Source organism: Puccinia triticina, chromosome 9A (genome assembly GCF_026914185.1).
Source record: "Puccinia triticina chromosome 9A, complete sequence".
NCBI lineage: Eukaryota > Fungi > Basidiomycota > Pucciniomycetes > Pucciniales > Pucciniaceae > Puccinia > Puccinia triticina.
In genome coordinates, this window is record NC_070566.1 from 6,641,771 (window position 1) to 6,669,462 (window position 27,692).

Sequence of the window (27,692 nt, forward strand, 5' to 3'; positions counted from 1 at the left end):
CCACTACAATAGAATTGAGATTCTGAGACAACCATAGACAGGAGAGAGGAGAATGGGAAAAAGGACACTGGAAAAGATAGAGAGAGAGAAAAAGAAAAGGAGATTAGCCAAGGGAGGAATGGAACAATGTGAGAACTCCTTTGGGATGGGTTGGCAGTCCTTTGAGGGGGAAATAACAATATGATATTCCAGCTAAGTAATACTACTGTTACGGGTGGTTTGAAAGACCTGCCCCTCTATTATACTACACAGAATTCTGACAACAAATTTATTTATTGTTGTGGCGTGACTTTATGATGGAGAAAACTTGTATGTAGTAGTCTCTATCAGACCTAGATCAGTTTTAACAAGTACAAGGTGCGTATACAACCTCTATATGGCAAGATGGGCAAAGAATATAATCAAGTGAGAATATGTTTTGTTGGGTTTTTAATGGTTTCAGCAGAGGGAAATGATGATGGAGTGTGGTATGGGATTTCTATGTTAATGTATGATGACTGTGTCTTCCGTGATGATGGCAAAAATGATGACTGGTGACCACTGAGCTGGGGTGCCTGGGTGATGATGGAAAAATGGTGGGAGGAGGGCCTCCTTATATATTCTTTTCTGAGTTATTTTTGCTGGTGAGGGCTGCACTTGAGGCATTTCTGCTGGTGGTGACCCTGTGGATTGCACTGCCTTCTGCCAGGGGTGCATAACTTAAACTGATGTTCCGCATGACCATGTGTGATTTGTACTTTTTAAGGCAAAGTCCACCTAGGTTGGTTGCACTGCCAAAGTGGAGGCTTTCTGACCGCATGCATCGATGTAAGGTCCGTGCAAATCTGTTGAGTTGTTGAGTGGAGGCCTAGTCAATGCAGTTTCCAACGCGCAGGTTGCGTGAGGTGATCTGTAGCTAATAGTGGAGGCCTGCCTAACTAGTAAATCTAACTATACTCTTCTATATATGCATGCCTTTTATGATTTATATGAATTTCCACCTGGGTATGGCCTGTACTAAACCTATAATTGTAACTAACTTCTAAACTAAAAGAGCTAGCTGGGTAGTTGAAGTGAGTGACTAGGGTTAAGTTTGTATTTAGAATCTATTTCTCTAATAATATTCTATCATATGCTAGTATTGTAGGCTGTGAGTTGAGGTTTTGGCAGTTTTGTTGCGCGCAACAGATCTGGATCACCACACCGAGGTTATTGCTGTTCTTTTCTCACCAAATTGGAGAGAAGAGCCAAACAAGGGATTGACAGGGAACTCAAGCAATGTCAAGCAAGGAATGAGCTTTGAGTCTTGAGCAATGTTGAGACAAGTATTGAAGAGTTGAGTCTGATCAAAGTCAAGACAAGAGATGGAGTTGGTCAAAAGGAAGGGAATATGATTGGGAATTGTGAGGAAAGGATAAGACAAGCGAGTGGAAGCAAGGGGGGAAATGACCATTGAAGAATAGATTCTACTCCTGACTCAGCCCTTTCGCAAGGCTGTCACAGCAAAAACTCAACAAGTCCCTTGTAATATTGCATGTCAACTGGCAGCAGTTTCTTGAGGGTTTATCACAGTTCCTTTTTTTCATTCATTTTTCCTACTAGAAAAAAACTCATAGGTTTCTCTTTCAATATAATTAGTTCAAAACTGTCTGTTGCCTCAAAAATTGAGCTGTCACAGGTTAGGAATGTCAATGAACACAGCTGATCAATAGCCATTAATGTCTTCAGGAAATTAAATGTCTTCAGGAAATTAAGACTGTTTTGATTGCGCAAAAAGCTTATACCCTCTTTATTGAGGCCCTTTTCCCCCCTCCTCACTCTTTTAACTCATTGTATTTCTATTCTTTGGAAAAAAAGAAATTGATTTGCTCCACTTTTCTTTTTTCCTGCCACCACTCAGGCACAGGCTGACAACCCCCATACACACAGACTGTGCTGGAGCACAGCAACTTTACAGATCCTGCATGACCTCATGTCAGAATCAATTTTTGCGGAATATATTTTGGGAGCTCATTGCACAAGTTTAAGGCGCAGGCATTTGTCACAAATACCTGACACTTTCTTTGCAAGGTCTGCCAAGTATCTGCTGATGTGATCTTCATATTTAGCTGCAAAGAAGGTCTGTATAGTAGTGTGTCATAACATGACAAGAAATGATGAATTTTTATGTTTTCACAATGAGGATCCTTATCATTAGGGGGGTTCACAATTGAAATTTACAACTTTGGGACACATTTCAAGGTGTTGATGTTTTTTTTTTTTTTTTTTTTTCAAAAATTGATAAATTGCACTGATTGATCAGTATCACCTGCTGCTGTGCATTTTCCCAAAATTTTGAAATTTTGTTCATAAAGGCCTTAAATTTGGCTCCAAAGTTTAGTAAAATTCAATTGCGAACCCGTCTATTGTGATGTTGGAGACATGTTAATGAATTGTAAGATCTGGTTGAGGGAATCTTATTGAACTATCTGATTTTATATCTGAAAGGTGGAGGAAGAAAAGATTCTCATGGTTGGACTTAATTAGTATCAATGGTACCCGCCCGTCAACATTATCTCAAGGGAGCGCAAGAGATTCCAGACTTGTCTGTTTACAGGAGGGCAAAGGTATGAAGTCCATGGGGAGATAAACTGAAAGTGGGTGGTCAAGTGATGCCTGTTGGCTTGTTCGAATTCAGCTAACTTGTTGATGTCAGATTGCCCGGCTTTAGAGACATCGGCAAGTGCTTTAGCACAGGTTGCAATCTTGGCAAGCTCTTCATCGTTTTTTCCGGACATCCTGAAAATCTCCCACATCACATCATGAACCAGATTTTGTATAGATTCATCCTTTGGATCTGCCGTGAATTGCTCCATCAGCTTGCGAACTGGTTCAATTGCTGTAGCATGCGCCGTGAACGATTTCGGAGGTTGGATTCGTTTCAATGGGTTTCCTGAATTCAATTCCCATCAGTTTAAGGGCAAATCTATATATTCAATATTATCTTGACCAAACATACCAGCTTGACCAGTAATTAGGAACAGTTCGATTCCACCCTCTGGGTTGTCTTTTATTTTTTCAAACAAATATTAATTTAGCTGCTTTCATTAAACTATCTCCAATTGCAAGTGAGCAGGTCACTTACAAATACTGTCCAGCCAGACCTTCAGTTCCTTGGCTACTTTGACAGGGTCATTTTCCGCAGATCTTGTTTTTGGTCCTGTGCAAAGTTTTTTTCTCAATGATTAGGTTGAAACCCCTGCATGGATTATATTCACCGCTTTTTGACTCATTCACGTACCTTTAATACCTCTAATGATATTCCAATTTATCTCCCAAGGTATGGATGGCAATCCGCCGGACAACATTTGTGCGAGATAGTGCAAGAGAAGCGACGCTTTTTTGTTTACAGATTTACGGTGTGCCGTCCATGGCTTGAGGTGGAAGGTGAAGGACTCCCTGTTGACTTTTTCGAATTCAGTTAACTTGTTGATGTCAGATTGCTTGGCGTTAGTGACATCGGCAAGTGCTTTAGCACAAGTCGCAATCTTGGCAAGCTCTTCATCGTTTTTTCCGGTCATTGTGAAAATCTCCCACATCACATCATGAACCAGATTCCTCATATATGGACTCTCTGGATCTGCCTTGAATTGCTCTATCAGCTTTCGAACGGGTTCAATTTCTGTAGCATACACCTTGAACGATTCTGGTCGCTGGATTCGTCGGAATGGGGTTCCTGTAGTCCAATCCCCGTCAAATCTACACATGTAATATTATCTTGACCAAACATACCAGCACGACCACTAATTAGGAACAGTTCAATTCCACCGTCTGGTTTGTCTTTTATTTTTTCAAACACATGTTAATTTACAGATCTCCGATTGCGAGTGAGTGGGTCACTTACAAATCTTGTCCAGCCAGACTCTCAGTTCCTTGTCCACTTCAATAGGTCCATTTTCTTGCGAGCTTGTTCGTAGACCTGTGCAAAGTGTTTTTCTCGGTGATTAGGCTGAAACCCCTGCATGGATTATATCCCCCACTTTTTGACGATGTTCGTACCTTTGATCTTCTGATGTATGGATGAAAGGCGCCCTTTCCCTGGAGATTATTTGGAATTGTTATCAGTGTCCAAGAAGCTTGCCCAATTTCAAAAGAAGGAGAACACACGATGACTGGATGGTTCCTGAACACTTTTCATTAGGAGAGGAGCGTGTACACTTTCGATCGAATCGACCCTTCCTATCTCCGCGATCTCTCCATATTCTTGTGTTCGATATGCCGCAGAGGCCCGATCATGGAAGAGATGGGCCAGTAGAAGAATGCCGCGCAGGAAATAAGTCGAGTTCATGAGTCACCTGACGTCTTGGGTTTTGAAGGGACAAGTTTACGTGTGGGAAGATGATAATTATCAACCAAGGTCGTCGGTCATGTTTTATATTTGAGAAGCCCTGGACCCACGGCCAGCGGCCTCTTCATCGAATTTGGGTTTGGATTGTGGTGTCAGGCTATGTACGCGTGAATTGAGACCGGAGGAGGGACCCGTGTCTCATGCGACCCCGATCAGAACGCCGTGCAAGAAGAATGGCTACTTTTCGTGTACAGTGGCCCCGTTTGGACGCCCCACGTCTGAAAGATCCAGGAAGATCCCCCTAGATTTCCTATGATCATGCGTGGATTGAGAGCCAACTCATAAGAAGACGAGCCTCAAGTGAGAGCTCCGGAGCCGAAGGGGGCGGCCCCGGCGAGCCTGTCCAAAGATCAGCTTGAAGCGTGTCGGAGACCTTGACGGGACTGTGCTCAGTCTCTCTGGTGGAGGAGAGGGCCCCACGAGAATGGAGGGAAAGAACGGAGTGACTTTGGTAAAGTTCGAGTACCGCCGGGTCTCTGTCTCTGCGGTCAGCGCGATGCGACCGGGGTTGCATAGGCCGCGCGCATGCCGACACCGCTCCCAGCGCGGAACAAGGAGGGCTTGGGGACTTAACTTTTGAAGCTACTTTTATTTGAACACTAAACAGGGTCGAGCTTAGCTTGTTGTGAGGAATCCTGTTTTCTGGTTAGAGATAGCACTTCGCACCCGGGTGCAGGTGCAGTGGCTAGACAGAAGTTTCCACCAGACTGTCTAGGACTCTCTTGATTCTTCAGGTAAAACATTAGTTTTGGTCCTTGTTGGATTGTTTGATGTTGCTTCCTTGTGTGCAATCAGCGTAGAATGGTGAGATAAATATTGACCTCAATTCTCGCAGGGATTTCTTTATTCATTTATTTGAGAAATAAGGATGATATGCAAAGATCCATGCCTCAATTTTTACTAAACATAAATCTTTACAGATCTCAAAGTTAGGGCGCATGGGCATGTGCCTTGAAAACATGAAGCCTTGTTTGAAGGGACTGTCAAGCATCTGCCTATGCGATCTGCACCTGCAAAGAAGGTCTTTATGTCACAACAATATATATTTTCTGTTTCAAGTTTGAGAGCCCGTTATGATTATTAGATAGGAGACATCTTGATAAACTGGAAGATTTGGGTGAGGCAATCTAATTGAACGATGTGAGTATGGTGTTGCAAGGTTGAGGAAGAGGGAGTTATTGCAGTTGACCTTATCAGAATTGGGGAAACCACATTATCTGGAGATGGTACAAGAAAAGAACGACTTGGGAGTTGTCAGGATTTTTCATATACTCATGCCACTTTTCGATGTTGATGGACTCTGCTTTAAGTTGCAAGGCTTGAGTAACATCGGCAAGTGCTTTGGCACATGCTGCAATCACGACACGCTCCGCATCGTTTTTTCCGCTCAGGACGAAGATCTGCTCCAAGACCTCAGTGAGCAGTCCGGCCATATGTGGACTTCTTGGATCTTTCTTGAGTTGTTTCATCAGCTTGCGAACCGGGTCGATTGTTTCAGCGTACGCCCTGAACGATTGGGGTTCCTTGCATCTTCCTGGTTGACCAATTCCCGTCAGTTAAAGAGCAAATCTGTTGAACAACACCTTGGCCAAACGTACCACTTAGGAATCCTGAGGCTCCCGCGGCGTAGTTGTCTTCGGAAGTAAGTGTTTTTATTATTAAAAAAAATGTATTTCAGCTGTTTTTATCAACTTATGTGCGACTGCGAGTCAGTGAGTCACTTACAAATATCATCCAGCCACTTTCTGAGTTCCTTATCCACTCCGACAGGTTTTTGCGGCGAGCTCGTTTGACCTGGGGCAAGTGTCTTTGTCAGTTCCCAGGTTGAGACCCTATATTCACCGCTAATTTTCGACTGATGCACCTTTGGGTTTCGCTCGGAAAAATGCCAATATTCCTTTGCGAGATGGTTCTTGCCCTTGAATAAGGAGATTGACCAAAGGGAAAACATATAAGGAGATTGACCAACGGGGAACATAGTCAGTGCAGCGACTTCAGATGAGCGGAAAAGTATCAAAAAAAAAATATCCAGAAACCAGAACACACGTTGACCGGATGATTCCGGTACGCTCTGCTTTATAAGAGGAGCATGAGATAATTCGATCGAATTGGACATTTCTTCTTCAACCTCACGTCCTCGATATGCTGCAGAGGCGCGATCATGGAGGAGATGGGCCAGCAGAAGAATGCCGCGCAGGAGATAAGTCGAGTTCATATTAGTCAGCTGCCGTCTGGGGGTTTGAAGAGACGGGCGGAAGTGTGGGCGATAAATCGCGAGTGAAGCTCGGCAGGTATATTGGAGAAGCCCTGGACCCCCGCTGGCTGCTTCGGCCTCTGACATCGAATTCGGGTTTGGACTGTGGTGTCAGACTATGTATGGCGCTTGAATTAAGAACTGCCACAGGAGAGGGACCCGTGTCTCATGCGACACCGATCAGAACGTCGTGCCAGAAGTGTGTAGCGGAGTGGCCGCGTGTGGAAGCCCCGTTACGCTATGCGAAAGGGGAGCCAGCTCAAATGCCAGCCGCGGCCATCAGCCAGTGCGAGGACCGGCGTAAAGCGTCTCGCGCCTCCCCGGCGGCGGGAGGAGGCTGAACAACGCCTCTCTGTGGAGCAGGGGCGCGCCTGTCCGCCACAGAAAAAGGAGGGTCTTATGCTGCCGGGGTCTCCGCGTCTCTGCGGGCGACGCGATGCGCGCGGAGCTATGTGAACCGCACGGGGTGCCCCCAGCTGGCGGCACAGACCCTCCATGTGCTTATTTTTCAGATTAAAAGTAGACAATAAATACTGCGATAAACAGTGGGCACAAGTGTTCAGATACAACAATGCAGCCGACGGTGTCATTGACGCTTCATTTCTGTGCGCCGATGATGGTCAAGGAGGAGGCGCAGGCGGCGGGAGAAGCGCAGCGGGGTCTCCCGGACCAGTGGAAGAGGAGGAGGGGTGGGCGGGAGGAGGCGGGAGTTTATCGAGCAGGGCTTGGAAGGAAGAAGTGAGTTTGGCCTCGAGTTGCGCGAGCCGGGCCTGGAGCAGCCGATCGACCTGGTCGATGGGCACCATGCGCACGTTGTGGTCAGCGGGTCTAGAAGGGCCGGGGTCAAGGCCGAGGAGGAGCGCCTGTTCGCCGTCGTCCTCGTCGTCGTACTCGGACGAAGACGGGGATCGGGCGAGCGAGAGCCGGCTGGCGGTGGTCCGGACCCTTCGCGTCCTCCGACGACGACGGCGATGGCCCAGCGTGTCTTCCTCGAGCTCGTCCTGGATGATCGACGCCGGCTTGTGGTTCCCTCCGAGCGACGTTCGGGGAGGGTCGAGGTAGATCGTCGCCGGTCTCGACGACGATGAGGAGGAGGGCAGAGGCGCGGGGCGGGGCTGGACGGGGGGCTTGTCGATGGTCGACGAGGAGCAGGAGGAGGACGAGGAGGAGAAGCGTGGGGAGTGTGCGCGCTCGACTGTAGAGTCGGGAAGCGTGAGCACAGGGCGGTCCGAGGAGGGGACGGGGCCGACGAAGGTCGAGACGATGCCCGCGTGGGGCAGGAACAGCTTTTCGAGCGTCGTCAGCTCGCGCCCGGCTGGAGGCCCGAGCGGACTGGCCGGGTCCAGACGCACGGTAGAGGGGGAGCGTAGGGTGCCGTTTTCGAGCTCCGAGGGCTTGTCGAAGGCGCAGGCCTGTGGACCCCCGGTCTCCTTCTTTTTGTCTTTGCTGTGCTTGCGCACCGTATCGTTGTTTCCAAGTTGCTCCGGTTCTCGGGAGAGTTTCTTGTTGTTGTTGTTGTCGCGCAGGAGCGCGAGATGGTCTTCGTTCTCCTGCGCCTCGGCCTCGGTCTGGACGGGGGGATAGGGCTCGTAGTCGAAACAAGCATTGATGACAGCGAGGCCGCCGAACTTGCGCAAGTTGCGGGTGATGCGGGAGGACATTTTGGACATGGTTGTGCGTCTGCGCGGGGCGGAGGCGCCGATGGGCACGGGATGGTTGTTGCCCTTATTGATGATCGCGTTGAAGTGGTTCAACGCCAGGCCTCCGAGGCTGTTAGCGACGGTGAGCTTGAGCGAGTTGCGGTCCTTGTCGAACGGGCCGACCACGTATCGCTCGAAGAAGCTGATCGTCAGGAGCACTGGACAGCCAAACATCCGGCACAGAAACACGACCACCGTGTGGAACTTCCGCGGGGTCAGGAACGGCTTCAGCGGGATCAGGATCAGCATCGCCGGTATGTTGAATGGCGGTTGGAAGGAGAACAGCGCATCGGACTTGACGCCCTCGAACGTCAGAACCGCCTTCCGGTATAGCGTCTCAGCGATCGAGTCGTTCGAGATGTCGCTGAAGATCTTTGAGAGGATCGAGACCAGCACGGTGACTGTGTGGCTCTAGATCTGTGAGTCATACTTTTTTAACGGTCTTCATGAGAAGATGACTACCTACCTAGCAAGGTGTTGGAGAGACATGCATAGATAATAAAGATCCCGGGGCCTGGAAGGAAGAAAGGAAGGTCAGTTAGCTTTCGACAGATGAACGTGACATGGATCCATACCCAAGATGCGATGGAAGTGGTGGGCATTAGAGATGCCGGTGGCGTCGAGGCCGAAGAAGATGTAGACCATCCAGATAGCGATTTCGCCGAGGGAGTAAGGCGCCTGGCCGTCGAACTCGAGTTTCCCTCGCTGGAGGGAGTAGAGGGCGTACCCAAAGCCGAGGAAGCACCAGGCGCCGAGGAGCATGAGGAAGACGAAGTCGCTGAGCATGGATCTCAAGGAGAGGATGAGGATGTTATCGGAGAGGGTGATGAAGGCGAGTCTGGGGAAGATGAGGATGGCGAGACAGGAGAGGACTTGGTGGGACTGCTCGTTGAGCCAGTGCGAGTCCAGCTCGTAGTGGGATAGGTAGACGAGGCCGGTGATCCTCAGGGCGAGATAGACGGCATGGCCGAGGATGAAGGCGGCGTCGAAGCCGTTCCAGAGGTTGGCGATGAAGACCAGCCAGCCGTGTTCGAGGACGGAGCCGAGCTTGTCGGCGGCAAAGCCGAGGGTGAAGACGTTGAACCAGACCTCGATCGGATTCATCCTGTCGAGCTGGCGGGTCTGCAGGGTGGCCACATAGGAGCCGATGAGCACGGCGTAGTGGAAGTATTCGAGGGCGGCCCGGTTCCGCGGGACGGTGAGGCGGTAGTGGTTGAGGAGGGGCGCATTGCGTGGGTTGTAGAGCGAGACGGGACGGTGCTTGTATCTGTCGGAGAGGATGTCGACGATGGCGGTTGAGGTGTAGACGATCTTGCCGGACCAGATGGCGTCTGTGGGTGTGTGTGTGTGGGTGTGTGTGGGTGTGTGTGGGTGTGGGTGTGGGTGTGGATGTTAGGGGAGAGACGTACCGATGACTCGTTGGCAGGCGGGGCTCCGGATGAACTGTTTGGCCTCGCTGACGATGGCCATCTCGAGCGCATTCGACTGGCGGGCGAGGAGGTTCTTGGAGTCCGAGGCGCCCCAGTCGGCCTGGAGTGCGGCGATGACCTGAGCGGGGGCGCCTTCGAAGGGGCTGAAGGCGGTGGCCAGCACATTGGCGGAGTTGAGCAGACAGGCCTGCTCCTCCTCCGGGGTCAGTTTCTGGCTGGTGGTTGTGTTGTGCTTGTGCTTGAGGAGGTCGGCCTGGTGGAGGCGCCTGAGGATGTTGGTGGCGAGTATTTCGCAGAGCGAGGCGCGGGTGGCGTTGACGGAGTGGAGGGTGAGTGCGTGGGATGCGTCGGTGGAGAACTGGACGCGGTTGACGAGGAGTGCGAAGATGATGGCCTGGTTGGTGAGGCTGAGGTAGGTGGATTCGAGTGGCCTGGTGATCGAGAATGTGATGGCTGGGGATGTGAGCTGTTCAGTTGAGAGCGGGGTGTCTACATATTGTTTGTTTTGTTTTGTTTTGTTTTGTTAGTTTGTTAGTTTGTTTTTGTTTTATTTTGTTTTATTTTTTAGCTCACCAATCAGCGTGAGCAGGTCGAATCGGATGCGGTGGATGAGCTGGTGGATGCCCAGGCTGCCGGCGAGCAGTGGCGTGCTCTCCTCGTCCTCCTCCCCAGCCCCGGCGTGCATGCTCTTCGAAGGATGGGCGTTGGGGGTCGTTGGTCGGAGTCGATTCGCAAGAGGAGCCGATTGGCGAAGCTCACCGCCGGAGCCCCTGGAGTGGGACTGCACGCTCTCATCTACTAGACCCCATTTCACACTGAGCAGGGCAATCAACAAGATGAAAATAAATGGAAATGCTTGCCACTACCACATACATACATCCTCAATCACAAATGGCACAAGCAAGAAAACCAAACCTCCATCATCATCATCATCATCATCAACGTCATCCTTGGAATCTCGTGACACCTCCCAGCTATGATAGCACAATTGCAAAATACATCTTGTGTTTCAAGAAACATCTCACAACAATCCACTCCACCCAAGCTATATCAACAACTGCCAAGCTTGACCTCAGCTAACTTCAAGAACCTCCAGTTCTCAATGAATCTCCAGATTTCTTGATTCTTGCCAGCTCAGGCTGGTGCACCTACCATCTAAGATTTTAAATCCTCTCCAAGCTGGCAAAAACTTCATTGATGGTTCCAATCACATCAATTGCTTCCAATTCTGTGTTCTCAACTAGTGGGAGATGTTATGAGCTGTGGCACAGGCTCTGCAGCACAGGCTTCCATCTACATAGCTTACACGTACATGTCACAGACAGCACTCTCAAGGTTCAAGAGCCTGGAGATCCCAGACTGCTTCCTCATCCTGCAATCTATAACCATCTTGGATCCAGAACCCCCTGAGCTCCACTCCACAGATCCTCTCTTTCTCTCCTACAGACTTGACCATAACATATTGCAGGATCTAACTCAAGGAGACAACAACAACAAACCAAACAGAACGGCAGAACCCAGATTGTTCCGCCTCCAAACCTTGAAAATCTCAACCCCCCACTTTGAAACCCTGAATATCCCAACTTCAACATCCACCCTTTTCCCTCAACCATCCAATACTAAAAGGCAAACCCCAGAAACCAGAACACACAGAACCAAACCCCCTCAAAACCCAACCCCATCCAGACCTTGAATATCCCGCTCTGACTTCCCAACACCCCACTCCACCCCAGCTACACCATGGACACAGACAAAGCTGCTCAAATCAAACAACAAGCAGCCAACCTGACAAAGAAGGTCAACAATGAGGGAGACAAACACCAAAAATCCAAGGCCAAACACCAGGGGGGGGGGATGTGTGGCACTCTCTAAAGAGTGCCAAGCCGTAATTTTATGAGTCAAATGGTCTGATGTGAGGTTGATATCAGCTGCAACTCTTTGTTTAACTTTCTTCCCAACATGAGGGTAACTGTAGGTGAAGTTCTTGTGAAATGATCTGTCACTCAATGCCAACAGATGCACATGTCTCTGTTGGAATTGCAATTTTGGTTCATATTGATCACAACACTGGATGTAAACTTCAATTCACAATGTGTTTTTCAAAAAATGTAACTATCCTTATGCTCAAAAATATCCTGAGAAGGTGTCAAGGAATAATTTTCAGAGCTGATTTTTTTTATTCAAAACACACACAAAATAACATATTGAAACAAAATTGTAAAATACATCAACTGCAATGACTCAGCCAGGTATATAAGATCAACCCTTGCGGTCAATTTCTGCCATGTCTATTCCCATGATAAATTGGGAGCAAAGCAGTGTGAAATCAAATGCCTATTCTTCATGTATCAAGCAGCACTAAATCTGGGAAAATCTGTGTAACTTGTAATTTTCCTCCCTGCAATTTGGAATGTGAACAATATTAGATGCTGTTTTCCCTACCATATTTAAAAAGGGACAGACCATTTATGAAGGGTGAATGTTGAAGTGACATCAGCTGTTCAGTTGGTATCATGCACCATGTATATGTGAATACACACTGCACAATTTCCATAACTTTACACCCACCTGAATGAAAAATGTGGGGGCTGGAGGCAAAAATAAATAAATTTCTCCAAGATAATGGTGTATGTTGGTGGATATCAACAGGTTCATCCATATTTCAGTGATCCTGGAACCAGCAGAGAGGAGATTACAAAAGCTGGCTGCAGAAATGTGAGTTGAGCAGTCAATTCTAGAATGCCCGTGAAAATTCCAGCATGTGTTGCAACTTTTGTCATGTAAATTGATCATCTTCACTTATTTTCCCTGAATTTTTCCATCAATTTTATCCTACAGGTAGCATGTCTTCATCACAGGTACCATTATTTCCATGTGTATTGTGCAACAACATGGTTTTGATTGGTGTTATTACATGGTAATTAGTACCACTGGGTGTCAGATAAGACTGATGCACTTGGGACCTGCTGTACCCAGACCAATCAAAACCATGAGCATTGGAGTAGCACAAGTGGAATTTATATGTGGTGGAAATCACAAAAAAAGACTTGTGTCCAGGGAGTTTCAAGCTGGGCACAAATTCAATTCAACTACGATGGCAGGGGGGAAACAGGGATCAGACTTGTATCCCCGGGTGTCCCCGGGAAGCGGGGTTTTTTTTTTTTGCAATGGTCTGAGCTTGTGTTGGTTCCTGGATTGTCACGAAGGTTCCAGAGCCTTCCAATAGGCTGTTGATAGCTTGTAACTGGTCCGCCATCTGCAGGAGCCTTTCGCGGATCTGGTCGACTTGCTCGATTTGGGTGAGATCAGCGTTGGTGCCAAGAGCATGGAGATCCTGGGGGGAATGAAAAGACTCCAGTTAGTAAGGGAATGGCGCAGGGGAGGTTAAAAATTGGAGGGAGGGTGGCAGAGGGGCAGTGGCAATGGCCGGACGAATGGGAGTCAGCGGGAGTCGTTCTTCCAATTGAGGGCCCGCGGCAAGGCGATTTGGGAGTTGTTGGGAGTCGTGATTCCAATTCGCATGCCGCACGGACAGAAAATGGGAGTCGTTTGTGTCCCAGGTGCGCGCGGGGGTAAAAGGGAGTCGTTGGAGAAAAATGGGAGTCGTCCGCCAAGAAATGGGAGTTGTCATAGGAAAAATGGGAGTCGTCCACAAAAACCGGCCATCCAAGGCCCCCCCACATGACAAAAAGATAAAAAAAGACCCATATCTTACCTTCATGTGCCACTGGACATGAAAATCCTCGGGAAGTATCTTCTTGTCATCCATTGCGCGCTGCCGGAATGTATGCTTACAAGGAATTCCCATCCGGTTTTTGTAACACCCGTTGCACCTGTGCCAATTCTCCAGGTCAACACTTGCTCTCAGATTATCCTGCGCCTTCCGGAGAGCAAAGTGGGTGATCCGGCCGTGACAGAGCAAGAAAATCTTCCCTATTGATCGAAGGCTTCTAATCTTCTCCTTGTGATGCGCTGCGGAGATTTTGTGGGATTGAGCTTCAAGCACATTCGTGATTAACTTGATGACGGCGGCAAAAGAATTGTTGGGGCCCAGGAGATAAGATTTGATGAAAGCATGCGATGATTCGATTTGAGACGTCGTCCGATGGTCGAAATGAGGTATATCCTTTGTCCAAGCGTTAGCATACTTTTCACACACCGGAAGCCATGTCTCAATCATGTAATCTCCAAAACCTTCGCCGTATTTCGCGCAAAAACGACTGAAGCTTGAACGGAAATCGCCTGGACTAGTCATCTTGATTAAGTTGCTCCAGTGTTGAAGCATTTCGAACTCCTTCGCCTTGTTCTTGATGTGTTTTGCGCCATTGGAGACCAAGTTCTTCTGTATGTGCCAAGTGCAAAGCATGTGAGTCGAACCCGGAAAATTGGACTGGTGAGAGGAGATGAGAGCTTCTTCTCGGTCGGTCAGAAAAACAGCAGGAAGGGGAATCTTGTTTGAGGTGAAAACTGTCAGGAGGGATTCGAGCGCCCAGTCGTAATAATCTTGTGTCTCTTTGGCGAGAAAGCAGAACGCCAAACTGAAAGACTTGTTGGCTCCAGTAACACCAGTGATGTGGAGGAGAGGCATCCAATACTTATTCGTCTTGTACGTACAGTCGAGGAAAAGGATCAAATGGTACTGATGGAGAAGCTTCACAGAGAGGGAATGACAGAAAAAAAGGCCCTTGAGCTCGCCAGATTCGTCGACCTTTGTCATTGTCGTGAAATCGGTTCCAGCCAGAATTTCATTCAGGTGAATGATGGGACTGATTCCTTGCAACATCTCTTGCGCAGCCCGCTTTTGTGCTGAGTAAATCGTATCAATTGTGGCCAGGATTGTCTCGTCAGGGTGCAGCTTCTTGAGGCATTCAAGTATTTGTGCCGGTCGCAATCTGGCCTCGCCAAGTCTTTTCATTTCTTCGTAGAGAGTGTCGCTGAGCTTACGGTGAACAGTGTGGGCAACGGCGGCGGTGGGGCGGTGATTATGAGTCAAGTTGGAGACTGTGAATTTCCAGTGGCCCTTCTTCTTCTAGTTGTATACAGCCGCGGCGAACGGACAGCCAATCAATCGAGATGATATATTTTAACGAGTATCACCTTTACGTTTGTTTTTTGCAGGATCACCTCCTCTGTATCATTTCAATGTGGATTTAATGTCAGTCAATACTAACAGAAGAATGAAAAAGAACTGGTAAATAACAGACCTGACACATTTAAAATGGACACTCTTTCCAGGAACAGAGCGTTTGACCGATATCCCATAGCCATGCGCCCGAGCAAATTCTTGGATGGCCTCCTTAACTGATTCAACGTCGTCATAATTTCCAGCTGGTGGCGCAGGAATGTTGTTGTAAATCGTCCTTTCTCCTTCTTCATTTACTGGGTCTTCATCATCCGGTTGATTCTCGTTCTCAAGCTCCATTTCTTCGAGCTCCTTCTTAGTTCTCTCTTCAGCAATTTTCTCGAGTATTTTCTCGATTTCTTCTGGGTTTTTTTTGGGTGGAACAGTTCCAGAGTTTGGATCATTGTTAGTAGTATTATCTTCATCTAATTCTAACATTACAATACAATCTTTGATAGTTTTCTCTTCTCTAGCTAGCTCTACATATTCCTCGAGTGTCTTCTTCTCGTCTGGATTATCTAAGCTATAATCTTCATCTTCTTCCTCATTTTCTTTGTGGATTTGATTTTCTAGTTTTTTTTTTGGTGATTTCTTGAGTAAGTTGAAGGAGGAGGGGGTCTAGGGTGACGTCTTGAAGGGCTTCAGTGGTCTGAATGCAAGCTTCGACAGCGGCAATGGCCTGGGAGTCGGCGGCTGAATGGGAGTCCGCGGCTGCAGTTTGGGAGTCGGCGGCTGCCGTTTGGGAGTCGGCGGCTGCGGGAGGCTGGGAGTCGGCGGCTGCGGGACGTTGGGTGTCGACGGGGTCACGGGAGTCGGCAGCGTAGGCGGGCGCTAGACCTTGAGCACCGCTGGCTAGGACGGCTCCTTGGGGGTCTAGAATGGCCAGGGTGGCTGCGTGGTCCTGGGCCGCAAGGCCTTTGGCGGCGTCTTGATTCGCACCTGGATCAGGGGCAGGAACAGGGTGTTGGGGGCTCAATGCCTCCATTTTGGATGGGAGGGAGTCGGCAGGGGAGAGGGGGCTTACCTGGCCCTGCGGCTTGGGTTTCCTCGGCGTGCTCGCCAGCCACTGGGGGCTCGGTGTGCTCGTGCTCGCCAGGGGGGCTACGTGTGCTCGCCAGGCATTGGGGCCTTGGCGTACTTGATGGCGGCGACAGGGGGCTCGGCGTGGTCGACGGCGGCCATTGGGGGCTCGGCGTGCTCCATGGCGGCAACAGGGGCCTGGGATTCCTGGTCATGGTCGACGGCGGCCATTGGGGGCTCGGCGTGCTCCATGGCGGCGACAGGGGCCTGGGATTCCTGGTCCTGGACGGTGGCGCGGGCGGCAGGATTAAACATTTCTTTTTGTTTGATCGATCGGGCGGTTGGGGTGGACGGGTGGGGGTGATCGGGCGGTTGGTGTGGCGGTTGTGGTGTCTGACTTGTGTGATGGGTGGGAGACTCAAAGGGGAGTCGGCAACGGGAGTCGTCACGACTCCCTGGGGGCTTCCGTGGCCCCCGCGGCCGACTCCCAAAATAACGCGGGATGCACTCCTTTTGGGTGAACAACTCCCAAACCACCCGGGAAAAAAATATTAAAAATATTCATAAAAATTGGTGGGGACGACTCCCAAAAAATAATTTTTTGGGGTCGACGACTCCCAAAAAATAATTTTTTGGGGTCGACGACTCCCAAAAAAGCTGTACCCAAAAAAAGGGTCTAGGTCGACGTCTAGCGCTGGTCGAAAAATAGTCGCGCGGACGTGTGGGAGTCGTTTTCCCAAAACTTGGGAGTCGTTTTTCCAAGACCCTTATTCTATGTACTACACACTTTAAAGATATTGTATTTCCAGCTATTCTTACTCAAAATTTGTGTATTGATATACTGCAGAGAGTTATTATCACCCAAGTTCTACTTACTTGCACAGCTTACTGTGTGGAAGTGGAGCGGTTGGGCCTTACGTAGACTAGGGGGATCATATCAGGTTCATTGTGGAGCGCTGAAGAGATCTGTATGTTGTGGAAGCCCAGAGCTGGTGACCATTCAAACCTGGAGTTTACCTAGAAGGGAGGCAGAGAGCCTTATCTTAACAGGCGTCACACTTTAATTTTGACAGCGTTCCCCGCCTCTGCTCCGCCCATTGCTGTGTTGAGCTCTAGTGCAAGGCTAGAAAACTTGTTGATGGTGGTGAAAGAGGTGCGGCTGATTATGAGCACCATCTGGATGTCCTTATTCAGGCCCTGGCGGGACTGGCTGATGAGGGTGGGGATTTCCCATCCCGTGGCAGAATCCTACTGGACAAAGGAGTGTGTGTAGTCCTCCACTGAATTGGTCTGCTTCAGCGCCCTAAGGGCCCGTTCCGCCTTTGCCTTCTTCCCTGGGCCAAAGTACATGCCCTTAAAGGCAGCCGTGAATTACACGTAAGTCAGGGTGGTTGGGTTCACTGCCTCCTGGTTGAGGTGTGGGGCGGCCCATACGCTGTGGTGAGCCTAATCAAAATATCATCAAGTATGCAGACAGCTATCATGGATAAATCTGCACCAGCCAAGTGAATGTCACCTTCCAGTCTATTATTTATACCCCCAACCACCTACAGACATTGGATCAGACTCTATCATCATCTCTACAAGGCGCCTCAAACTCTTCAGTATTCACTTTCATGGATGGCCCTCCGCAATGGGTAATAAAATATGTATAAATCAGGTTCAAAGTGGGAGAAAGTACACCATCAAACAGAGCCATTTTCAGCCTTAGAGCCAGCAAAGCTGGCCTAAAGTCTGCCCTTTTCTACTTTATTATGACTAAATTACTTTATATCTTTTTTACCTTAATGTTTGACCTTGTTCTGACTTCATATTCTGTTTCCTCATTTAATTTTAACCTTAGTTACAACTTACCCCTTTTCAATAACTCTACTCCTTCATACAGTTCTTGAGTTGTGGCGCGCATGCGCAGCAGTGACGTTTACACCTGTGGCACTATGATTCTTTGGCTTTTAGCCAAAGAAAAATGTGCATTTTTCTTTGGCTAAAAGCCAAAGGAGCGCTGGAGCTGGCCGGGCTGGCGGAGCTGAGTTCATAGGAACCTAGCCCCAAAACCTGGGCAGCGCAACCAATGGTTGTTAGCCTAGTGGTTTGCGCTGCAAACCTCCTTACAGCAAGGTTGCGGGTTCAATTCCCACTGCCCCCATGCCCCATTTGGGGGTTAGGGGGCGGGTTTTTGGGGTTAGGGGTTAGGGGTTAGTGGTTAGTGGTTAGCGGTTAGGGGTTAGGGGTTAGTGGTTAGTGGTTAGGGGTTAAGGGTTAGGGGTTAAGGGTTAGGGCAGTTTTTTAAAAAAAAACGTGGCAAGGTGTATAGTACATTGTATTGGTATGTATCAATACGTATTGGTATGTATCAATACGTATCGGTATGTATTGGTATGCATTGGATATGTATTGGTATGTATTTTTAGTACACTGTACTGGTATGTATTGGATACGTATTGGTATGTATTGGATACGTATCACTATGTATTTGTATTGGATACAGCAATGCATTGTATTGGTATGTATTGGATACACCAATACAATGTATGCCAGCTCATACAGCGCCAGCCAGCGCGCCAGCTCCAGTGGAGCTGGCCCAGCCAGCTCCGCTGTCCTTGGCCCAGCCAGCTCCGCTGTCCTTCGGCTTTTAGCCGAAGAAAAATGCATTATTTTCTTTGGCTAATAGCCAAAGAAAAAAAGGGACAAAACTCAACGTTTAAGCGCTACCAGGCACTCCAACCACTTGTACATATGTAATTATGTAAGCAAACTGTGAAATATTTTGTCTCCCATGCAGCTAGAAGGATACACAGACTTCTGTTAAAATTATGCCCCATGCCCAGAAGAGGGTTTATTTCCTTTTTGTGCCTTTTCTTTCCATCAGGGTCCTTTAGCCCCCTAGGCCCCTCTTAGGCCCCTTTTTCTCCATGTATTTCATTCGTCCCCTCATGAAATACAACCCCCCACTCAGTTCCAAGCACATATCAGTGAGACATGCTCTTTTGAGACTTCTCATCTGTTGTTCTGAGTCCCTGCAAAGATTCTGTGCTTGATCATTTCCCAGCTCACCATTCTCAGTCTCAGGCCATTGCCCATTATTTCTTCAACTTCAGCACACCAGAGCCACACCCCAGATAACCCAAGATCACCTCCAAAGAGATTACCACACTCCCAGTATACCTACAGTCACAGGCGCCTAGGATATTGACAGTAAGTTAACTATTTCACTGAACCTTGCTTATCCAGAGTGAAACTCTGTTGCTCTTGATTGCTTCTTCATTTCTTCAACTCTTTCAATCATAAAAGATCAAAAGGTTGTCTCTGGTCAAGACCTATAAAACCAGAGCAGAGTAGTAACCCTACTTCTGAATCCCACCAACATTTCCTTGTTGTGAGTGGAGGCCTCTGCACTCTTCTTTGGCCTGGCAAAGCTGGAATCCAACTTTGCCAGGTTTAGAATAGCCCAGATCAATTAATAAAGACTTAAAGTCTAGGCCTGATCTTCTCTTTCTCTCTCTCTCTTTGTTTGTATTTCTTTATCCCAAGAAATCCAGACATTCCCCCCTCCTTTTTCTTGTGTCCTGCTGTCACATAAGAGACACAGGCTCACAGCCAGACTATTAGGAAGGACCCCAAGTGTTCACTAGAATTTACTCCTCTATATTCCACCAAGGAATAACTCTTTCTCAGATGCATGGCGGCTGATGCGCCATGGTTATTGTTTCCTCTTATGTCATCCCAAGCCATGTAGTAGAAGTCCTGTTGGCTTGTTGCCTTGTACCCTTGTTGGAGGCTTTTTGTACCCTTTTTCTCATCTTTGTCTTTGTCTCTGAACCACCTGTTGTCCCCTCACTATAAATGTAGAGCCTTTTGGCCCATTCTTTTGTCCCCCATCAGATATTCATTGTCTCTGCTCACAGTTTAACGTTAGATATCATTAGAAATATACTTACCTTGAAAGAATTACCCGTATATTAGAATACCAGTAACCAGTCTGACTCTACTTCTTTTCCCTTCATTTTGTCTAGAAAGCACTATTCTTAATACTTCATCAGCCACACTTTTCTTTAAGAGCCCACACTCTTATTCTTTTCCCATATTACTCTCCCAACCTGAGAGGCAGCTGTTCATGCACTCATCCCTCACTAAGCTCTATTCCCCCAAATGTAGTTCCACAACGCCCGCCGGTCCGGTCATATAGGACACCACAAATAAGATCTGTGTTGTGTTGGTGGGGAATAAGGCCACATTCAGGGTCATATAGATTCTGACCTGGCGGGAAAATGTCTCTGCCGTTGAACTTGTTGGGTTGAGCAGCCTTTGGGGCTTTGGGTGTGGAAACTGCTACTCCAACAGTTGGTTCATGTGTCAGAAGCAGGGGCGGGTTTTGAGATTTGAGGGTGTCCGCCAGTTTCACCAGGGGGGAATGTGTAGAGTGCCAAGCCGTATGTTTTTTTGGGAACACTGTATGATGTCAGCCGTGTGAGCATGTGTGATTCAGGCTACAAATATGTTGCACTTATGTTCAACAAAGCTTGATCTTTGATTCACTCCATGTACACACTGTTAATCAAGTGGAGGGTACCTCCACTTGATGCTTTGTATACCCTAGGATTCTACACGTACTTGTGTTTACTAGATGTCAAGTGGAGACACCCTCCACTCTATGATTAGGGTGTGCAGTAATTGAGTGGAGATACCTTCCACCTAATGACTGTTGGACAAAAATTGAGTGGAGGGTGTGTCCACTCAATCAAAATCTCTGAGTCACTGCCCATAAATTGGAGACAGCCTCCACTGATGACTGGTTGTTAATGCCATTGAGTGGAGGGATTCTCCACATGACAAATGGTATGTACTGGCCACTGAGTGGAGGGGTTCTCCACTTGGTGACCATTGTTGATGAGGCAATGAGTGGAGACACCTTCCACTCAATTACAGGTTGCTGGGCTGGGAAACACCCAGCAGAATCATCAGTATAGATGGTGGACATGTGGCTGGGCCTTTCCCAGCTTGTCAGGCCTGCTAGAATTGTAGATTGCGCTGGGAAAGTCCCAGCTCAATGAACAGTACATAGTGCCCATCCAGCTGTGTTTTTCCAAGTCGGGTGGCCAGTATATACTGCCTGCCGAGCTTGGAAAGGCCAGCTTGATGACCAGAATGCTCTGGTGAGCGGGTCAGGGCTTCCCTTTACTGATGACGAAGACGTAATGGTTTTTGGATTTGAGTTTGGAGACACCAGGGGAGATACTTTCCCACTCCCCAGGGAGTGCCCTACCGTAACTTTTTTCCATAACTGTGCTGGAGGCCTTTGGTAAATGCAAATTGGATAGGTATGAAAAAGACTGGAAGTCAGCTGTTGAAATCAGTTGTAAATCATGTTGAGATGCTTATACAATACTTTATGCTTCTACTATAGTTGTGCTTTGTGTTGTAGCCTAAAATCCTTGGTCCTGTATTGCTCCAACTCGCCCGCCTCCTATTACTGCCACACTCCAAATGTGGAGTTTGTCCACCCCACCGTACAACATCCCCCCTCAAACTCCACACCCTAAATACAACCAAAAAGTGAAACTAAAAGTGAAATGAAAACAAGTATTGAGGAGGAGTAATAAATGGAAATGTTGACAATAGAATATTGAAATAAAATGAGACATAAAACTGGTGAAAAGAAATAAGAATCATGATGAAATAACAATAAGTTCTATCATAGAAAAATTTTACCCATTGATACCGCATGAAGATTTGGCCGGAGTGTTTTGGGGAAAAAATCCGCCAGATTTTCAGAAGTTGATACCCAGTCAAGTTTGATGTTGTGTTCCCGGACTGCGTCATTGACGAAAAAGAAATTCCGCTCCAAGCTTTTCATGCGTCCTTTAGAGGCGTTGTTGTCTGAAACCAAGACGGCCGCACCGTTGTCGCATTTGATGTTGAAATTGAGATCGATATCGAGAGATTTAAGAATTGGAATAAGAAATAAGAGAAAATCGACCGAGGAACCGAGAGAAATGAACTCAGCCACGCACGTGGAAGTCGCGACTACTTTTTGCCGTCGAGATCCCCAAGCGACTGGACTACCCAAGATAGTGATAATGAATCCGGATGTTGATCTTTGAAATTCCCCTCCCCAGTTCGCGTTGACCCACGCAGTCACATCATTTCCGACAGGGTGAAGTCAAAGCCTTTTCAAACGGGTTGAGTGAATATATTGGACTAGATGTGATAGCGCGTTCCAATGAGAATCATTGGGGTTTGAGCTGAATCGTGCGAGGTAGTTGACCGCAAAACTGATGTCAGGGACGAGTCCCTAAAGTGAGGTAATTAATCAATCCAATGAGAGATTGGTACAGAGTTGCCGAGACCGGCTCCCCCCATGAGGTAGTGAGATCGCATGCCGGCAGTGGAGTGTTGGTAGGAACAAGTGTTGGGTTAACTTCTTCTTTATATTTTTTAACCAGTTGGTCAATCAGGAGGTGTTGGCTCAACAAGATGGAGTCGTTTTTGTACTCGAGCTTGATGCTGACCAGCTTGTCGGGTTTTGAATCCCATTTAACCCGCAAACTGCCCTCCATCTTCTCCCGGAAAAGGTTAACGTCTTGCTGATGTGTACCGAAAACAATCCCGTCATCCACATGGATCCAAACGATGATAACCAAATCGCCCTTCTTGTATCGATAAAGGCACTCTTCAACCTTGTCACATTCAAAACCCCAACCATGTAAAAGGCCTTTGAAATGTTTCCACCAGCAACGGCTGGCCTGGCGAGTACCGTACAGAGCTTTCTTGAGTCTGAGGACTTTCCCGGCCAAGTGAGGAAGTAAATCAAACGGCGGATCTACAAAAATTGTCTCCTCGATCGGGCTGTGAACGAATGCCCCCGTGATGTCAAACAAGTTAATGACCCATTTGTTCTTCATGGAGAGAGTGAGCAGAACCCGGAGTGTCAAAAGTGAAGCCGTAGGGGCAAATGTCGATTGAACATCTTTACCAATACGTTGCTTGAAGCCGCGAACCACAAATCTTGCCTTTAGTTTGTTAACAGAGCCGTCAGAGTTCCTTTTGATGTCAAACACAAAGCTAGTGCTGATCGAGTGTTTGTTCTGCTTATCTTCAATTTCAAATGTATCGATTTCTTCCAATTGGGACCATTCGGACATGCACGCCTCACGCCATGCGTCCGAATCAGGAGAATTAAGGGCATTCTTAAGTGTGGTCGGAATGTCGGCGTCGGAAATAGCTTGTAAATGACTGATTTGAGAATCTTGTTCCTTGCATATTTCTTTGGTCCGCTCTTGTCCCAAAGTCAGAACTCTACGAACAATGGCATTATTAGCAAAATCGGAGGGAACTGGAAACAAAGGCTTTCCTTGAAAATCAAGGAATGTTGCACACTCAGAGTTGACAACCTTCTGGAAAATCGGATTCCAGAAAAACCAGCCCCGTTCGTCATCTTGATATCCAACCAAGTAGCCGGTCCACCCGCGCTGATCAAGTTTGCGTCGTTGTTCTTTCGGAATATGGACAGCTGCCCGGGCACCAAACGGATAAAACGAGTTTGCTTCTGGTTGACGACCCAACCACATTTCCAGAGGTGTCGTCTTGCAGCGTTGATTTGACAGGCGGTTGACCAAGTAGCAAGCACACCAATACGCGTGAGACCAAAGCTTTGACGGAAGACCAGAATGAGACAGCGTCGATCAGGCGATATCACCCAAAGTGCGATTGAGTCGTTCCGCCTCGCCATTCTGTTCAGGGGTGTAGGGAGAAGTGAAGATGATCTTGCTGCCAATTGAGTCGAGGTAATCGGACAGAGGTTGAACGGTGTACTCCTTGGCGTTGTTGCATCTGATGAATTTTGGAGCCGAATTGAAATGGAGAAGGAATTTTTTTACTAGAGCAATGATGATATTTGGTACCTCGGAGCGAGATTTCATGGGGAATACAAATGAGTACGTGGTTGCATGATTACAAACGGTGAGCAGAAATCGATGGCCGGACACGTTGGGATCGAAAGGTCCCATCACATCAGTAACGAGGAGGTCGAGACGTTGTTCGCGTGGAATGACTTCTGGCAGTGATTGTCGACGACGTTCGCTTTTTGTTTGTTTGCACGTCTCGCATATGAACGGCTGCCATGATTTTAGATTGAAAGACGGAACAAAGCGGTGAAGAAAATCTTTTACTATTGAATCGGAAACGTGGCCGAGGCGACAATGCCAATCATATGATGGAGACAGAATCTTGGTGGAAGAACGGGTAGAAACTTGATACGCGGCCGGTTGGAAGAAATGGAAGGAGTCTGGAGTAATTATCCAAGATTGATTTCGAAAGTGAGCAGTGATAGAAGCAAAAGAGGATGTCAAGATTATGTTGTTGTTAGGAAGGAAAAGTGGTTGAAAACCGGTCTCGATGAGCTGTCCTAGACTAAGAAGCGTTCCGGTCATTTCCGGACTGAATAGGACCCTTGGGATTGTTAGGGTACCATCCCCATTGACCATCGTCAGGTGACCACTGTGCGTCGCCAACATGGAGCCCGTAGACGATGCAAGATTCAGTTTCATTGGTGGTTGGATAGGGCGGAGCGAAGAAAAAGATAGGAGAGATCCGCTCATGTGGTGGGTCGCCCCAGAATCCAAAACAGTGCCAGCGCCGGCGGCACCATTTGCATCCGCACCCACCACTGACCGAACTGCCGCATTCTGGTCAAGACCGGTGGGTGGGTCGTTCGGTGGTGCGGCCTGACGGGCGTAACCGGAAGCGGGGCGACCAAGGTCGGTGTTGGGAGGTGGCAACTTGGCATCGTCGCGGAGGGTCGGGCAAGACGACCTCCAGTGTCCCAGCGCACCGCAGTATGAGCATGGCTTGCCCTCATGCACTGCCGGGTCAGATGGGCCTTGGTTGCCCTTTTGGATATTGTTGAGTGCCGCAGAAATGTCGTCGACCGTGGGATTTCCAGGCCTACCCACGTTCTGAGGACGTTGTGTCGTGTTTCTTGCCGGAGGAGGTGGCTGTTGTTGTCCAGCGTACCCACCGCGAGTATTGGGTCGAAGATTGGGTTGTTGCGATGGATTCCAAGGTGCTTGTCTTGAGGCTCCCCAAGCTGGAGCCGATCCGTTTGGGGTTGGATACGCCCGGAAGACTGAAACGTCTGGTTGTTGGCCAGAGTCAAACCTAATGCTCTCGCCGTAAGCCGAGGTGATGATAGTTTGGACGTCCCGAGCCGTGATGTTTTCTTTGGATCCGAGTTGGAGAGAAATGTTTTGAAACATTTGCGACCAAGACATAGTAGGAGGTACTGGAGAGACTGCTTGAAGTATAAGGCTTTCGACCAGAGGAGGCAGCGCCGCATCGACTTTCTTGAGATTGGCAAATGTGTCGAACAGTTTGTTGAAGAAGCCTTGAACCTGAGATGGATCGGTTGTCGGGCCCGTAACGCGAAATTCAAGAAGTTTATCAACGAGTTCCATCTGTCGGAATCGGACTGTGCCCTGGAAATTTGTCTGGAGGGCATCAAACGCTTCCGTACCGGTGGTGAATCGGTCCGTAATCGACTGAAGCTTGTCGTGGATGGTAATTTGGATAAGATATAGGATGCTCGTGTTTTCTTGATCTTTGACCTTGGTGTAGTTTTTTGGATCGTCGAAAAGATTGGGGATGCTGAGCGTAAGTAGCAGAACCCGATTGAGACTCCTCTTCCATTTCGTGAAGTTAGATCCATTGGCTGCCAAGGATTCTACGTCTTATTTGTAGATACCTGGTTGTTGAAGGAACTTGGTTCTAGGCGTTACTTCGGACGTTGACTGTGACATGGATAGACAGGGAGATTTTGGATCTAACAAGAGTTCCGAAATGTTTGATGAATCTTCTGTTGACAATGTATCAGAGGGTGAGTGGGATGGCGATGTACCTCGCGGAACGTTGAGTTTTGGCCGATATTCTGGAATTGGGATAAGAGTCGTTATCGATAGGCCAAAAGGGTTCTGGACTACGCAGTAATTGATGGGAACCGGATTCGATAAGCCTTCGTCTATGTGCCGAGTAACAGTTTTGGAGAAAACGTAGGTGTGAGCCTGAGTCTCTATAGTGACAGCAGGACACAAGAAATGGGGGACAACAGTTTGATTTCTTGGGATAAAGAAAATACAACTGTAAGAGAAAAAGAGAAAGAGAGAGAAAGAAACCAAGCAGGATAAGATAGAAGAGAAGTACTAGGTTATTCTAGTGGGAATGCACGTCCACTGGCAATGCTACTCTTCAGAAGAGTGCTGCTAATCTGTGCTAGAAGTGCTACAGCTTCCTCTCAGGAGGGTATCTGGATTAGATAAGTTTAATCCAGCCACAGTTTTTTAGACTTCTCTCTGGACAGTCAAGGTTCTTAATGGGAAACCTGAGGGACAGCCCTGCAACCTAGATTTTGAGGCAAAGGCCAAGTGATTATAAGGGACAGCCCTGTGATCAAGATAGAGGCAAAGGCCTGTAGAATTGAAGGGACAGCCCTGTGATCAAGATAGAGGCAAAGGCCTGTAGAATTGGAGGGACAGCCCTGTGATCAAGGAGGAGGCAAAGCAAGAAGAAAAGGCAGATCAAGCAAGACACAGAGTTGTACCTCTGAGATAATCAAGGTTCAGTGAAAGAGGTTACTTACTGTCAATATCCTAGGCGCCTGTGACGGTAGGTATACTGGGAGTAGAGTAGGCTCTTTGGTGGTGATCCTGGGGTTATCTGGGTGGTGGTTCTGGTGTGCTGAAGTCTGTGGATCCGCCTCAGGCAAGGGGGATTCTGACTACGAAAATTTTCACAGTTTGCTTATGTAATTTACATATGTACATGTGGTTTGGCGCGCCAGGTAGTGCTGACACGTCACAACTGCGCAAGCGCGCCACAACTCAGTAACTCAGGGAAGGAGTATATTTACAATGAATTGATAAGTTGTAACTAGGGTCAAAATTGCATGAGGAAACAGAATCTGAAGTCAAAACAAGGTTATCTCTTAAGATGAAAAAGATATAAAGTAATTTATATGTAACAAAGGTAGAACAGGCAGCTTTTAGGTCAGCTGTGATGACTCTAAGGCTGACATTCCCTACCACCAAAAGGGTTGGATTTCTGTAAGAAATTAAACCACAGGGTTAGACCTCTTCTCACTTCTGAATTTCCTGAGAAGGATAGCAGAGTCTGGGATGTCTTTCTCAAGGAGCCATTCATCATGATCAGCACTCATACCTTTGTATCTAGCTAAGTACATCATAACATCTCTGTTTTCCACTCTCAATCTCTTGTCTCTGAGAATCTTTTGTATGACTTTACTCTGAGGGGTCTTATCCATGGGGGGGATGACAACTTTGACTTTCTGTCTCAAGGGGAACTTGTCTGGATTGGGGTCTTTGTATGGTTTCACCAAGCTGACAGGAAATGTGGGATGTTTCCTGCTAAACTCTTCAGTCAGTATCACTTCTACAGCATTTTTCCCATGTAAAGCTTTCACAAGGAATGGTCCTGTGAAGGAGTCTCTCATCTTCTTAGGGCCAGACAGGTTGTTGAAGTTTGCTGTGGATATTAGGACTTTATCACCAACTTTAAAAGATGGTTCTTTGTGACTCTTGTCCCATCTCTCTTTGTTGTAAGATGTAGCTTCTGTTATGCAGTGCTCAGCATGTTTTCTGGCTTTCTCAAAGATCTTTCCATAGGCAAGAGCAGTAGGATGAATGTCTACAGAGTCTTGCTTCAAGAAATTCCTGGGAAGGTTTGGGATCCAGCCTTTTTCTAGGATGGCAGGGGGTTTTCCAGTGGTTGAATGTATGCTGGTGCAATATGC

General features: G+C 47.8%; 3 protein-coding genes across 3 annotated transcripts; all 3 read right to left on the reverse strand.

The window, feature by feature from the left end:
• Positions 1-2,507: 2,507 nt before the first annotated feature.
• PtA15_9A676 (uncharacterized protein) lies at positions 2,508-4,306 on the reverse strand (the record flags this gene model as incomplete). Its single annotated transcript, XM_053172910.1, has 8 exons — positions 2,508-2,911; positions 2,978-3,025; positions 3,104-3,178; positions 3,260-3,694; positions 3,751-3,798; positions 3,863-3,937; positions 4,018-4,056; positions 4,126-4,306. The coding sequence occupies 8 exons, from the start codon at positions 4,304-4,306 to the stop codon at positions 2,508-2,510; spliced, it is 1,305 nt and encodes a 434-aa protein (XP_053024104.1).
• A 1,253-nt stretch (positions 4,307-5,559) lies between these two features.
• PtA15_9A677 (uncharacterized protein) lies at positions 5,560-6,707 on the reverse strand (the record flags this gene model as incomplete). Its single annotated transcript, XM_053172911.1, has 4 exons — positions 5,560-5,900; positions 5,965-6,000; positions 6,092-6,358; positions 6,413-6,707. 4 exons carry the CDS (start codon positions 6,705-6,707, stop codon positions 5,560-5,562), a joined length of 939 nt encoding a protein of 312 aa, XP_053024105.1.
• A 533-nt stretch (positions 6,708-7,240) lies between these two features.
• On the reverse strand, positions 7,241-10,435 carry PtA15_9A678 (uncharacterized protein; the record flags this gene model as incomplete). Its single annotated transcript, XM_053172912.1, has 5 exons — positions 7,241-8,721; positions 8,787-8,834; positions 8,896-9,651; positions 9,730-10,239; positions 10,324-10,435. The coding sequence occupies 5 exons, from the start codon at positions 10,433-10,435 to the stop codon at positions 7,241-7,243; spliced, it is 2,907 nt and encodes a 968-aa protein (XP_053024106.1).
• Between the last annotated feature and the right edge of the window lie 17,257 nt (positions 10,436-27,692).